This window comes from Miscanthus floridulus, chromosome 17, assembly GCF_019320115.1.
Source record: "Miscanthus floridulus cultivar M001 chromosome 17, ASM1932011v1, whole genome shotgun sequence".
Lineage (NCBI taxonomy): Eukaryota > Viridiplantae > Streptophyta > Magnoliopsida > Poales > Poaceae > Miscanthus > Miscanthus floridulus.
Genome location: NC_089596.1, coordinates 90,377,095 through 90,389,536, shown reverse-complemented (window position 1 = coordinate 90,389,536; position 12,442 = coordinate 90,377,095). Strand labels below are relative to the sequence as shown.

The 12,442-nt window shown below is 44.8% G+C and overlaps 1 protein-coding gene across 2 annotated transcripts; it reads right to left on the bottom strand.

Moving 5' to 3' along the window:
* Positions 1-1,870: 1,870 nt before the first annotated feature.
* Positions 1,871-6,749, bottom strand: LOC136516840 (calreticulin-3-like). Of its 2 annotated transcripts, none has more exons than XM_066510333.1 (14): positions 6,556-6,749; positions 5,941-6,048; positions 5,330-5,522; positions 4,517-4,775; positions 4,377-4,433; positions 4,252-4,299; positions 3,858-3,944; positions 3,719-3,776; positions 3,483-3,550; positions 3,284-3,379; positions 3,153-3,209; positions 2,949-3,055; positions 2,363-2,386; positions 1,871-2,267 (listed from the first exon to the last, which is right to left on the bottom strand). In XM_066510333.1, the coding sequence occupies exons 1-14, from the start codon at positions 6,659-6,661 to the stop codon at positions 2,090-2,092; spliced, it is 1,446 nt and encodes a 481-aa protein (XP_066366430.1). In that variant the 5' UTR covers positions 6,662-6,749; the 3' UTR covers positions 1,871-2,089. The 2 variants fall into 2 exon arrangements, with proteins under 2 accessions (XP_066366430.1, XP_066366431.1); XM_066510334.1 differs by having other exon boundaries at positions 1,997-2,267; positions 2,949-3,038.
* Between the last annotated feature and the right edge of the window lie 5,693 nt (positions 6,750-12,442).

Genomic DNA, 12,442 nt, shown 5'->3' with positions numbered 1-12,442 from the left:
TTGGTTCCACTCAGTGGCCTTCCTCAGGTTTGTGTAAAACACTGGCAATTTCTCCCCTTCCTTTCAGCTGTCACAACCTTAACAGGATTAAAGACCTTGGGCAAACTACGGACAACATTTGCTACAATGTCATCACAATTGATACCAGAACAAATCATATCATGATGATCAAGATAAATGACCAGGTTCCTCACCCTATCAATCAGACATCATGACCATTGTGTCACTATTAGTCTCTATAAGTCTCAAACCATCTGTTATTGTCTTCCCTGGCAATAACCAATGCACCTTCAGTGTACGTGATTCCTTATCATAACCTAACTCTTCCACAAAGTCCTTTATCCATAGGGGTGACCAAGTATCAGCATCATACTGATCAAACCAATCAATTTTTCCATCGAGGTAAGCACGGCTCTCCCGAACACTAACAAAAAACCCACCATGATGCACCTCTAGACTGAACTGGTTAGACCCTGGACCTATATTTCAACCAATTTTCAACATTCAGTTCAAATTTTTTTTCATCCGTACCAAGAACCCTAGAACACTGCCATTCATGCCTACAAATCAACTACTTTCAAATGAAAATGGCCTAAATCTACCGTAATGTCCACAAATCCGTAGCAAAAACTCAATAGAGGGTCCAAATCAAGATAGGGTTTCTTCAACTCATCGTATTCAGCCGCCGGCTCTCCTTTCTGACGCAATCTGGCGGCCATCTCCCCAACGCCCGCACCTAGAGGGCCCTCTAGGCGCGGCCGTCGAGTCGTCCTCGCTCTCCACCCGCGCCGCCTCCGCGAACAGCTCCAGTCACCGGCGTCGCCACCCTCCGCCCCTTCTCCCCTTCGTCGAGGTCTGAGAGTTATGGAAATGAATGAGGTGGAGAAGGTGAAATCGTGCGGGACTTTTTGGCTAAAAAGCCAGCAGCTGCCAAGGGTCACATGTGCCTCACGTGCTCCACGTCGACTGCTTGACACCGTCTGGGCTGTTTAGGATCTAGATGGACCGAATTAAGTAGATTGGGGAGCCAAGAGTGTAATTTCATAGTTTGGGGACCCAAACGAAATCAGCCCAATACTTTAAAAACCGGCCGTGCAATTTACTCGTAGAAGAAATATACATGTTCAGTTGCTGCTGTTGGGCCTATTGTTTCTGTTGGCAGAGGAAATATACATGTTCAGTTGCTGCTGTTAAGACCTTGATGCTTTGACTTCGGATGTTCTTCAGCCTGTTGTTTTAGTTGGTAGAAGAAATATAAGTGTTCAGTTGCTCCTGTTAAGAATTTGATGTACTATGTTAATGCCTTCATGTTAAATCGATTGACCTCGATTATTTTCTTGTATTATAACAGCTGAGAGCTCACATGTTTGTCCAATCTGAATTTTTGGGTGTTTGTTCAGTAGATCCATGTATATTTATTGTTGTGGCATGCATAATGTGTGGCAGAGCTCGATTGGGATTAGGCCTGGGATTTCAGGCTATTTCTGCTATGTCCTGTTCGCTTGGCTAATAAGTCATGGCTGAAAGTACTATTGGCTGATTTATTGTAAGAGGAAAATAATATTCGTTGACTGAAAAAATACGACTTATAAGCCAAAACGAATAGGACTTATGTCGATCAGCCTGCCGGAACAGGGTAGGCCTGACTGACGCTGCTAATGTGGTGGTGGTGCAACGGTCTGAAATGTAATGTCAGGAATTTTGCACGTGTATTGCCTTTGTATTGTTCTGACCACCTTTCCATCAAAGGATTCTGGCTCTGGAGTCTAAACTAAAAGGATTCTGTTTCTGGATTCTGATTCTGGTACAATAGTCATTTTAAGCTGTCAAACTGTTGGAAAATAGTAAAAAGTTGAGTGAGTAGGGCAAGTATACAAAGATGAAACATTTTATTTTGATAGGAAGCAAACAAAGGCGTGCTCAATCAGGCCATTCGTGTCTTTCCTTGTCCTGACTCCTGACAATGAAAGGTTTATCAACGTATGCAGCACGAATATAACATTTCGAGGTAAATATTAGTACAAATTGCATCGCAAGTTCACAACGGGGAAGTTTAGTTACAGCCGCGATGGTCGCCAAAATCACAGATTCAGCTTGATTCGCGTGTACAACATACAAGTTCTCCACGTGTGCTCTCCACGACTGTAACGGTACGGTTAAGGACTTCAAACATCTGTGCCCGCCCTGAAGTTTTTTTTTCAAGGCCCAGTTCCATAGACAACCAATAGCGTGCAGATTTCAAAAGAACACATGGTCTATAGCTCGTCCTGAACACGAAACAAACAATTTATAACGTCAGGTACCTTTTCTTGTGTAACTTAGGGTGTTCCAGGATAAGAAATGAAGATACTTTGTAACTTACGTGGTAGTCGTAGTGTCTATGACGCTGCAAATGCAGAGAGAAACAATATGTTAGCATATGGTTGATATATAAAGCACTGCCATATTACTGAGACTGACTATGCAGCTAAGAGCTATGAATACTTGGCACATATTTTTGCTAAATTTGTTCACTGGAGTGAAGATGCTGAAATTCTTCATAGGTGTGCGGGCCACATCTATTATTGTCATATTATTCATGCAATGATTTATATCGCTGATCTACAGGGAAGCAAGGACCTACAGCCTGAAACTTTTGGCAGATAATAATCCTTAAGAAGGCTAGTGATAAATTAAGGGGACGGAATATTGAACTACTCACTCCATTCCAAATTATAAGACATTTTGGCTTTTCTAAATTCATAGCTTTAACTATACTTATATCTAGACATAGTGTATATTTAAGTGCATAGCAAAAGTTATTTATGTATCTAGACAAGCCAAAAAGTCTTATAATTTGGAATGGAGGGAATACAAATCAAGAAAAGAAGGTCCTATATAACAAGGACAAGACAAACATAATTGCAACAGGGAAAAGGGATCCAGTATGGCAAATGGAAGAAATACACCTTATATCTATCCCTGTAACGGTCCCTGCCACGGTCCCTATCCCTCTCCCGCCTTCGTCTCTCCCCTTCCTCCCGTGCTCGCCGTGCTTCCTGCAGAAAAGCAACGCCTGCTAATTCTTCCAAGGCACATGTTTAGAATTTCAGAATTGTTAACAGGCAACAGCGACCAGAGCAGAAAGAGGATAAGATTCCATGTTAATTAACCTCTTCTTCTCTAGCCTTCCTCTTCTTTTCAGCTCCTTCAAAGGCCTCTTTTTCAGCCTGCAGCATAGAAATAAAATGAGAAAGGGTTCCCAGGGAGGGACAACATGGATCACAACATGCCGTGTGTCTACCTCCTTATTTGCAGCAAAAGTTTCATCTACAACATGTCTTGCATAGTCTGGATCATCGCAAATCAAAATGTTGTCAAAAACGGAACCAGCTTTGACCTGTATACCATCGTGTAGTTAGTTCAGATAGGATTTAAATCATTTGATACAACCAAAGATTGTGATGGGGCACACGTCTTTGCCCAGTTGCGATGTTTCATACCTGCCAGACTTCAATCCCCACATACTGCAAAGGTCTCAGAACATATAGGTCTGGGTCATCCTCAAACTCTGCAAAATATAGTTTAATTAATGTTGGGTCAAGCGTGCAAGATTCAGTTCAAAGACACATATGCAGTAAAATTACTGTCAAGAGAAATACATAAAACTGTCATGGGACCAGACAGTAGACATAATCTACATATGTAAAGGGCAGAAGATCAGACATATGTCTCTCACCTGGATTGTCAATCCATGGGGTCTTCCATTTTCCTTTGTAGTTAGGATTCTTAATTTTCTGAGAGCAGAAATTTCATGAATACATAACTATTCAGAGAAACAAAAGGTCATGAGAAGATTACTAGTCAACTAAATAAACCTTCCGCTTCCATGGTCCCTTGTATTCTGGATTAGGTATCATTCTGGGCTTCCATGTACCGTCTTCGTCATCATCCCATGACTCAGGCTGATTTAGCATAAAACAAAAATACTGTCATCTTGTGTTCGTTGAGTGATGAATGTCTAGAAATTACTGACACACGCTAGTGAATCAGGAAAAGTGACTGGGATGCTCAAAAAGAAGAAAGGAAAAGTAACAGGCATGAATGTGTAAAATTGAATGTTTCTCTACCCTCGTTTGTTTCATAATATAAACAATAAAGGTCTATCATTTGCATACTGAGATCTGAATAAGTGCTCTGAAGCTTGAAAGTGTTAATTAAATTGTTAAAACCGAACTGGTGTATATTAAAAAAACTCAGAATCATGCATACCTTTTTGTCCTTTGGATCAGGTATCTGTTTAGGGATTGAATCATATCCCTGTTCAGTGCAGGTAAAAGGTTATATAGAATTATTGATCAAGATAAGTTTAAGACAGGAAATATGACAAGGCATACCTCTGGCTTAACTTGATCAGGATCTTCAATATATTCCCTGTCATCCCAGTCTTTTGGCTGAAAGAAACAGATGCATAAGGAAAGGCATGGTTGAAATTACTGTATAACAATGTTTTCATCAAACCAGAAAATTCTCAAACCTTTTTTGCATTAACATCTTTGATCTTACGAGGAGGAAGGATATCCCAGTCAGTGTACATGCTTCCAAATTCTCTCTCCCGGTTATCGATAAGGATGCTATAAGTGGCATCAGGTCTTAGAATAAATGTGTAAAAATGTGTCAACTTGTCTGCTTCGCATTTTAGATCTTTCTTGATAGGGTAGTTTTGCCCTTGGTATGAAAGTATGAGATGGAGCTTCTTTTTCTGATCCCCACATATATCAGGCCCAAACATGAAGCTGCATAAGCAAATATCAAGACATTTAGTAGGTAATAGTCAGTAGAAGCTAAGACAGACTGAACAATTACTAACAGTTCAACAGGAAGGCAACCAGGACACTATACATTAGTAACTAGATTGACTCTGTTTTAGATGATCTTCCAACTAATTTTCAGCTGGTACGTACCACTAAAGATATTTCATGATACCCATTGACTTTCTGAAGAAAAAGACAGTTAATGATTTTTTTTTGTAAGTTTGAATGCTAACACAGCATGTTAATATTTTTTTTGGTAAAGTTATCGACTTTCCTTAACAGCTGCAATCAACTTCAACAGATGACCAATACACCAAATTACCGCTGATGATTCTCTAGGCATATGCGCAAGATCCGAAGGTAGGATTACTACCAGGTTTTATGAAAAAATTGTTCTACATTAAGGAGAAGACTGAAAAGCTGCAGTTGTAGAGTTCATGGATACACAAGGACACATTTCATATCTATAATTTTGAACATTATATGAAGGAACCTCATAAACAAACTTTTTTAGGCCAGACAGAGAGCAAATTGACCTGTAAGGAGTGTCGCCGCCAAATTTCTTCTGGCTGAGATAACCAGACATAAGTTTGATGTAAGCACCACCACATTCAATATCTTGCTCAATCTTTAGAGAGTACTGGATCACCAATGTCCGGTCCTTGTTACTAAATTCTGGGAATTTTGCCGATATAGCAAAATGTTTGGCATCCCCAGTTGTTTGTATACCTGAAAAGATGGTTGCACAATGCAAATAACCATATGACGCATGAAACAAACCATGGCAAAAAGCCAAAGATAAGGTTATACCTTTTTTGGTTTTAAAAGTTGAAGATTGATAAAGTATGTACAAATCTAGAAATGCTCCTCTCTTTTTTTTAACAAAAAAAAAATGTTTATGATGAAAACAGGGGGTGGCGAATGGAATGCAGCCTGAGCACCTCCTGTCCTCCTCTGATTGAAGTTTTTTTTAAAAGATGCTCAAGTTCAGTAGTTGAAATAACATGAATAGACCCAAGGCATATCTAGCTGGAAACTGGGTATCAAAATATCCACTGTCACTATCAAGTACAGATTTGTTTTTTTGTAAAACACATGTCCCTTACTGCATAGTATATGGTAGGTCCACTCATGAATAGACCCTCACCTTTATCGTCAGGGTCTCCAGAATAGGTTCCCGCTGTGTGTCGGAAGGTTCCGGCTTGTCCTTGGCTCTTCTTCCAATCAGATTTCACCCAACGGCTATCCCACCCATCTGAATGTTACCATGTTGCACAATTTCATTAATCAAAATAAAAAATGAAATCCACCTAGAAAAACAAGAAAGTTGAGCAGACATCAACTACTGATAAGTTCATGGACTGCACATGGCATCACATCGATAGGACGACGGTCTGTAAGTCAACTGTAAGTTCTTCGAGTCCTGGAGGCAGGACCGCTGGAGCATATCAGAAGGCACAACTAGCAGTAACAATACCTCTAGACTAATTCACTTCTCTGGAAAACCATATGAATAACGAACAACTCTGAACCAACAAACCGAAATTCTGAATATGTCGGCGTTAGCAGGCAGTCAGTAACTCGTCACAGTGACACCAAAGCGCAACTAAACCAGCGAATAGGACAAAGGAACACCAAATTAATCCAACACAGTCACAGAATCACCCAATCGCTCCTCGAAGACAACCGTTGACCACCGAACTAAACGCGCTAACTAGCTAAATCGGAAACGAAATCAACCCAGCACAGCCACGCACAGTACCATCGAACCGCTCCTCGAAGAAGATTTCGCCGGAGGCAAGGAGGAGCAGCGACGAGAGGACCAGCGCGCGGTGGAGGAAGGCTCGCCCGTCGCGGAGGCGGCCCATCGCCTCCGGCCTCCGGCCTCAGTACCCGATGCTCGCCTCGCTCACCTGAGCCGAGCCCCGTACGGCGACGAGCTTTCCTACCACTCTCCTCGGTGGGCGACTGGGAACCGCGAAGGGAATATTTGTAAAGAGAGCGGATCCGATAAGAGGCTCAGGTACGGTGAATATTCACGACAATGCCACTCCGTGTTGCGCCGTCTTGCCAACGGCGGATGGCACTCCTGTGGTTATCGTGAACGCGCGGGTCAGATTGGGAGAGAGTGGGGAGGTCACTCGCTGGTGAAGGCCGGTCGGGTCTTCCGTGGCGGACCGGCTAGATGGACAGCGACGCGGCGGGCGACGACGCTGACTTGTCAAAGTCCATGGCGGACCTGGACTCCCACGGGCCACGGCGGCACGGCCCGAGCAGTGGGTAGGGCCCGTTGCCGGAGACCTGTGCCTACTAAGCACGACGTTGACTTCATGCTGTCTGCTATGCTCCACTCAAAAGAAAAAAAAATGCTGTCTGCTAAGCGTCACAGATCCCCGCCGCAGCGAATCGCCGCTCGTCGGAGCTGCGGCGACAGCCACTAGGAGTTCGCCACGTCACCGGGACGACGTGTAGTTTGTTGCCTGTGTGCATGGTATTGGTATGCTCAACCTTTTTTGGCCGTCTTTGCCTCCGGTGTGGCGGTGTCTGTCTATCACTGTCAGATTTTCACATCCAAGTATCCAACGCGTCAAGACCATTTTGTCGCGAAATGATATGAACGAACCTGCAAGGTAAACGCGTGAACTTGTTTAAGATATAGGAGTGCAGAACCCACGAAAAAGGGTATTGTCATGGGCAAAATTAGCCGACAAAATTAACGTCTACAATGTTAACTTTATTATATGACATGAATTATTTAATTTATAACAATATTTTACTAAAGGATTTGCATATGTTATCGGGTTCACACCCTGATAAATACGTCTAAATTCGCCCTTGTGTATGATAGTGATCCATATCTTAGAGCTCGTTTGGTAGAGATTTACGTAAGTTTGGTTTTAGCAGTGAAGCTAAAGTTTGTGAAGCAAAGGGGTTGTTCAGCACAGCTGAAAACATCTACTGCAACCACGATTGTGGTTTGTTAGAGGCTGTTTGGTTCAAGGCCGCTTAGGTAGCTCCTAGCCCAGTCAGCAATCACAGCCCTAGGCCTCCAAAATTGGATGTCTTGGTTCAAACCAAACATGTTTGTATTCTATCAGCCAAAGATTATGTCCAGAACAGCAGGTTGCAGCGCAACCACTGCCTTTTAGGTTTTACCTGTATTGAACGAGATAAAAAATAGTAGCTTCATTGGAGAGAGGGGAAATGGCCTCATAAATAGTGACGCTACAATAATGACGTGAACAAGTGAAGCTCCACCAATATTGAGCTTAACAAAACTACGAGATGCTAATATGATTTTCTAAAAAAACTGATCAAAGTTTAGAAGTTCTACTTAGATAAATCTATAATGATTTCTAATTTCGAGCGGATGGACTGTATATTAGTGGAAGGTAGCATAGCATTAGAAGCATAGGTTAGTGAAAAGGATCAGTGTCTTTCTCTAAGGGCGTCATTTGTTTTGTTCGTGTTGGGTGTTGCCATTTTGCAGTTTCTTGTCTCGGGCATCAATTACATCGCAATATACCTATTTCATGAATAGTGTTCGATCGTGCCTACTTTAAATCAAATATTTGAGTACATTCATAAAAAAAAAGTCTTGCTTCAGTTGTGCAAAATCCTGTCATATTCCCTGCAAACTGCAACTAAAGTTATCTATCTAGAGTTTAGTTTTCATCTCTACTATGACTATTGACTAGTGCTCCCTTGGTCAATGCCATAGCCTTAATCGATCTTTTTTAGCCTAGGTTCGTGAAATTGGTTAATTAGACCTAATCCTCGATCATCTCGCCCCATCTCTTGGCTTTGCTTATTAAAGACTCATGCTCAGTTGCTCAACCTAGTTTTTACTTTTCCATACATGTGTTCTTGCTCTCACTGTTTGCATTCCACACCTCCTAGCGGCTACCGTTCTGTTGCACACGGGGCCTGATCACTAGGTGAGCTCAGCGGCCGTAGCGCGGGGACACGGCTGTGTATGCGCCAGCCTCCATCCACTGCTCACCCCCCGCGACTTGCTGCTTGGTGATCTCCGGCAGGAACACGCGTACGGGCACCATCCCGCTGTAGGGCTACTCGTGCGTCGAGCGTATGCGCGACGCTCGGAGTGTGTTCGATGAAATGCGCGCTCGGAACACCGTAGCGTGGAATGCCCATGGTTACTGGCTATGTCCAGAACGAGGGCATTACCCTTGTGCGCATACTGTTTGATGCAGTGCCGAGCAAGGATGCCTCATGGCGGAACACAGTGCTTACAGTAACCGGGTACTGCCATAGCCCATAGCCGACTGATGGTGGATGCAGATGAATCTGTTTAAAGTTTGAACAAATGCCAGAACGCCAACTTGGTTTCTTGGATAGTGATGATTTCTCTGGGTATACTCTAATTCAAAAGTATGGCAACGCTTGGGACATGTTTGGATTTTGGCACAGTGCTCCGTGAAGGAATGCCATAAGAGCAATCAAACCTTGTTTCTGTGCTTTCAGCTATACGCCATCTTGGTAACCTTGGCATTCTAGAATGTTGTACCCATGTTCTCGTGCGTCTGTCTGTCTTTGAGAGGGATGTGGTCGTCGGCACTGCCTCAGGTGGTGTTGGATCTGGTGGCTGAAATTCAGGAGGTGTGTTGAAAGAATGTTGTATGGGGTGTTTGATACTAATAAAAAAATAAATTACATAATCCGGCAGTACTTCACGAGACAAATTTTTTAAGCTTAATTAATCCGTCATTAGTATATGTTTACTGTAGCACCACGTTGTCAAATCATGACCTAATTAGGCTTAAAAGATTCATCTCATAAATTAGTTGCAAACTATGCAATTAGTTTCGTAATTAGTCTATATTTAATACTCCATTCATATGTCCAAGCATTTGATGTGGCAACGATTAAAATTTAGAAGGGGCAACCAAACACCACCTTACTGTCTACACTAAGGATGTGAATATACTTGGCAGAGCACTAAAATTCTTTGGCCAACCGTGAATCCTGCACTCTCTCAGGGTACATGCAAGAATTTATTTGAGCAAATAAAATTTGCAAGGTAACATGCAAGAATTCTTGAGCCTAAATTCTTGATTAATGATGCAAGAATTTTTTTGGAGCAGATTCCTGAGCCTAAATTAATGTTGTATCGTTGGATGCCATGATTACCGGTGTCGGTGTTTCGAGTTACCGTCGCCGAGTAAATTTATATTATTGCGCGTCTGGATCGGATGGTGTGTTTAAAGGACACGAGGTTTATACTGGTTCGGATAGAAAGTCCCTATGTCTAGTTCGTCGCTGCTGCTCGTGTTACTAGCACTGAAAGTTTGTAGTAGATGGTACAAATGGGTGAGAGAGGGAAATGATCCCAAGTCTCTGGTGAAAAGAGTGAACGGGTACTGAGAGCTCGATTGCTGCTCAGCCGAGTGCTCGTGTCGTGCTTTTTGTGTCGATCTCGATTGATCGGTTTTAATCGGATCGACCCCCTTCATGGGATGCCCTGCTTTCCCTTTTATAGACCAAGAGAAAGCACGAGTTACAGCGGAGGAAAAGAGAAGAACGAGAGAGAGAAGAAGTCATTTAGGATCGCTGGTCCTTCTTATCCTTCATGCGGGTCCCGTTGACCCTGTAGATGTCAACAGGGACAGCTCCGCGTCGTGGCCCTATCCGTTACTGGCACCATACGTAGGCGTCGTCTATCGGTCATGGTGTTCCATTCCGTCGCAGCGGACGTCGTGGTGAGCTGACGCGCCTATCAACGTTTGTACGGGGGTTAGGCAGAACAGCACCGGTACGTCCGACGCTGTTCTTGATGTGAATCCTCAGGTATGGACCGTCATGGCCACGTGTTACATCAGAGCGTGTTGGTCTCTTCCTCGGTGTTAGAGCTTTGACCCAGGCCCATACGTTTGGATCTGGAGTGATTGGCGGTGGTATGGGTCCCCGTCGAGCGAGGCGGAGCCCGCGGCCTCGGGGTCAGGCGAGGTGGAGCACAAACCTAAGGGTCGAACAAGGCGGAGCCTGTGGCCTCGGAGTCGGACGAGGTGGAGCCCGCCCCTAGAGGTCGGGCAAGGCGGAGCACAATGTAACACCCCTGGTGTTATGAGCTTATTTAACACCGCGTTTTAGGCCTAAAAAAATGTCTGAAAATGAGTTTCTCGGATTTTTAATTTAAAACGTACTTGAGGCGATAAGCGAATCCTGTGTGACGTAGTTTCCCGGATTCAAATAAACGTCCAGGTTAAATTTCAGTGCGTAAAAATATTTAGGAATGCCGAACGACGATGCTAGCGGACGGTTTGTCCTGTTAGCTTAAGCATGAAAAGCAACTTTTATAAATAAAATAAAATCTATTAACAAATAGAACGATATATATATATATATATATATATATATATATATATATATATATATATATATATATATATGCGGCCAGACGTTTCACACGACAGCACGTATTATATTTTTCTAATCCTCCTTGGCTCCAAGCACTTTGAGAAGCCGGTCGACAGGAACAAACAAATGGCGAGATTTGTTTTATCCTTGCAGCTTTCCATTGTTTTAGAAAAATCGAGATGTGCTTGGTAGAGGTAGCCATGTGCGTACAGACATTTGAATTCATGCACCACGTCCTGGTAGCGTAGACCTCTAGCTTCAGCAATTATCTAAATTTTTCCTGTCCCTTCACATCTACGCGTTTCCGGCCACGTTATGCAGGCCGGCCATCCTGGCTGCTGCTGCTGTCTCCTACCCCTGTTTTTTTTGTTTTGTTTTGAGAAAGCCAAGCTACAACCGGACACTGCTCTCCGGCCTCAGTCGCAGTGACGATGCGACGCGTCCCTGCCTCACTTGCCCCCACTCGGGTTTGACTGCTTCGAGTTCAAGTGCATCGCGCCATTGTCCATTTCTGATTCGCCGACCGGACCACGTGCCGTGGTCGATGTCAATCGGACTGCTCTGCCTTTACTTGATGAGCTCGCTCGGGTCTTCTCGTCCTTTTTTCTATGCCGCTCTTCTCTGCCATCTCTGCCTCTATTTTTGCTCGCTCTTCTTAGATGAGCCGAGCGCTTGCTCCACACCGCCTCTCTCTTCGCTCTCTCTTTCACTCCGGCTGCCAACCGCCTGCGCCGTCGTCGTTGTGGCCTGCTGCCGTCGCTGCTGCCTCGCGTGTTCGTGCCCTCTATTTATCTTCTACGACCTGCAGCGCCGCCGTGGTCACACCATCCGTCGCTCGGTCCGTTGCGGGCAAGCGCGAACCCCGCGGTCTCGTGTCATTGCTGTAGTCCCGCAGCGTTGGGCCATGACCACCACCACCCGCCAAGGCTGCGCCTCCACGCCGTGCCTCGCGCCCGCTGGGCCCGCGCCGTCCGGTGCCGGACCCTCCTCGCGCGAGCACACGCAAGCTGCAGTACACCATGGCCGCGACCCGCGCGCAGCTCTGCCTCCTCGAGTCTCTCCGCCGCGCCCTCCTCTCTGGCCGTGCACGCGCCGTCCCGGCCCGTGCCTTCTTCCTCGAGTGCGCGCGCCACCGCTGCGAGTCACCGCGCCTGGAGAGCCATGCCGCCGTGCGCCGAGGCTGCCGTCGCTGCGTCCCTCGCCCGCCGTCGTCGGTCATCTCCGCGTGAGCGCGCGCGAGCTCATGGCCGCTCCGAACCGCCACATCCTCC

Bases quoted from the DNA above. Each gene is read 5' to 3' on its own strand.
- LOC136516840 (XM_066510333.1), bottom strand. From the start codon at position 6,661: ATGGGCCGCCTCCGCGACGGGCGAGCCTTCCTCCACCGCGCGCTGGTC. The intron at 4,300-4,376 runs GTATGCCTTGTC...TGCACTGAACAG, and splicing joins CTGATCAAGTTAAGCCAGAG to GGATATGATTCAATCCCTAA. The intron at 3,380-3,482 runs GTATGAAACATC...GATGGTATACAG, and splicing joins TGGGGATTGAAGTCTGGCAG to GTCAAAGCTGGTTCCGTTTT.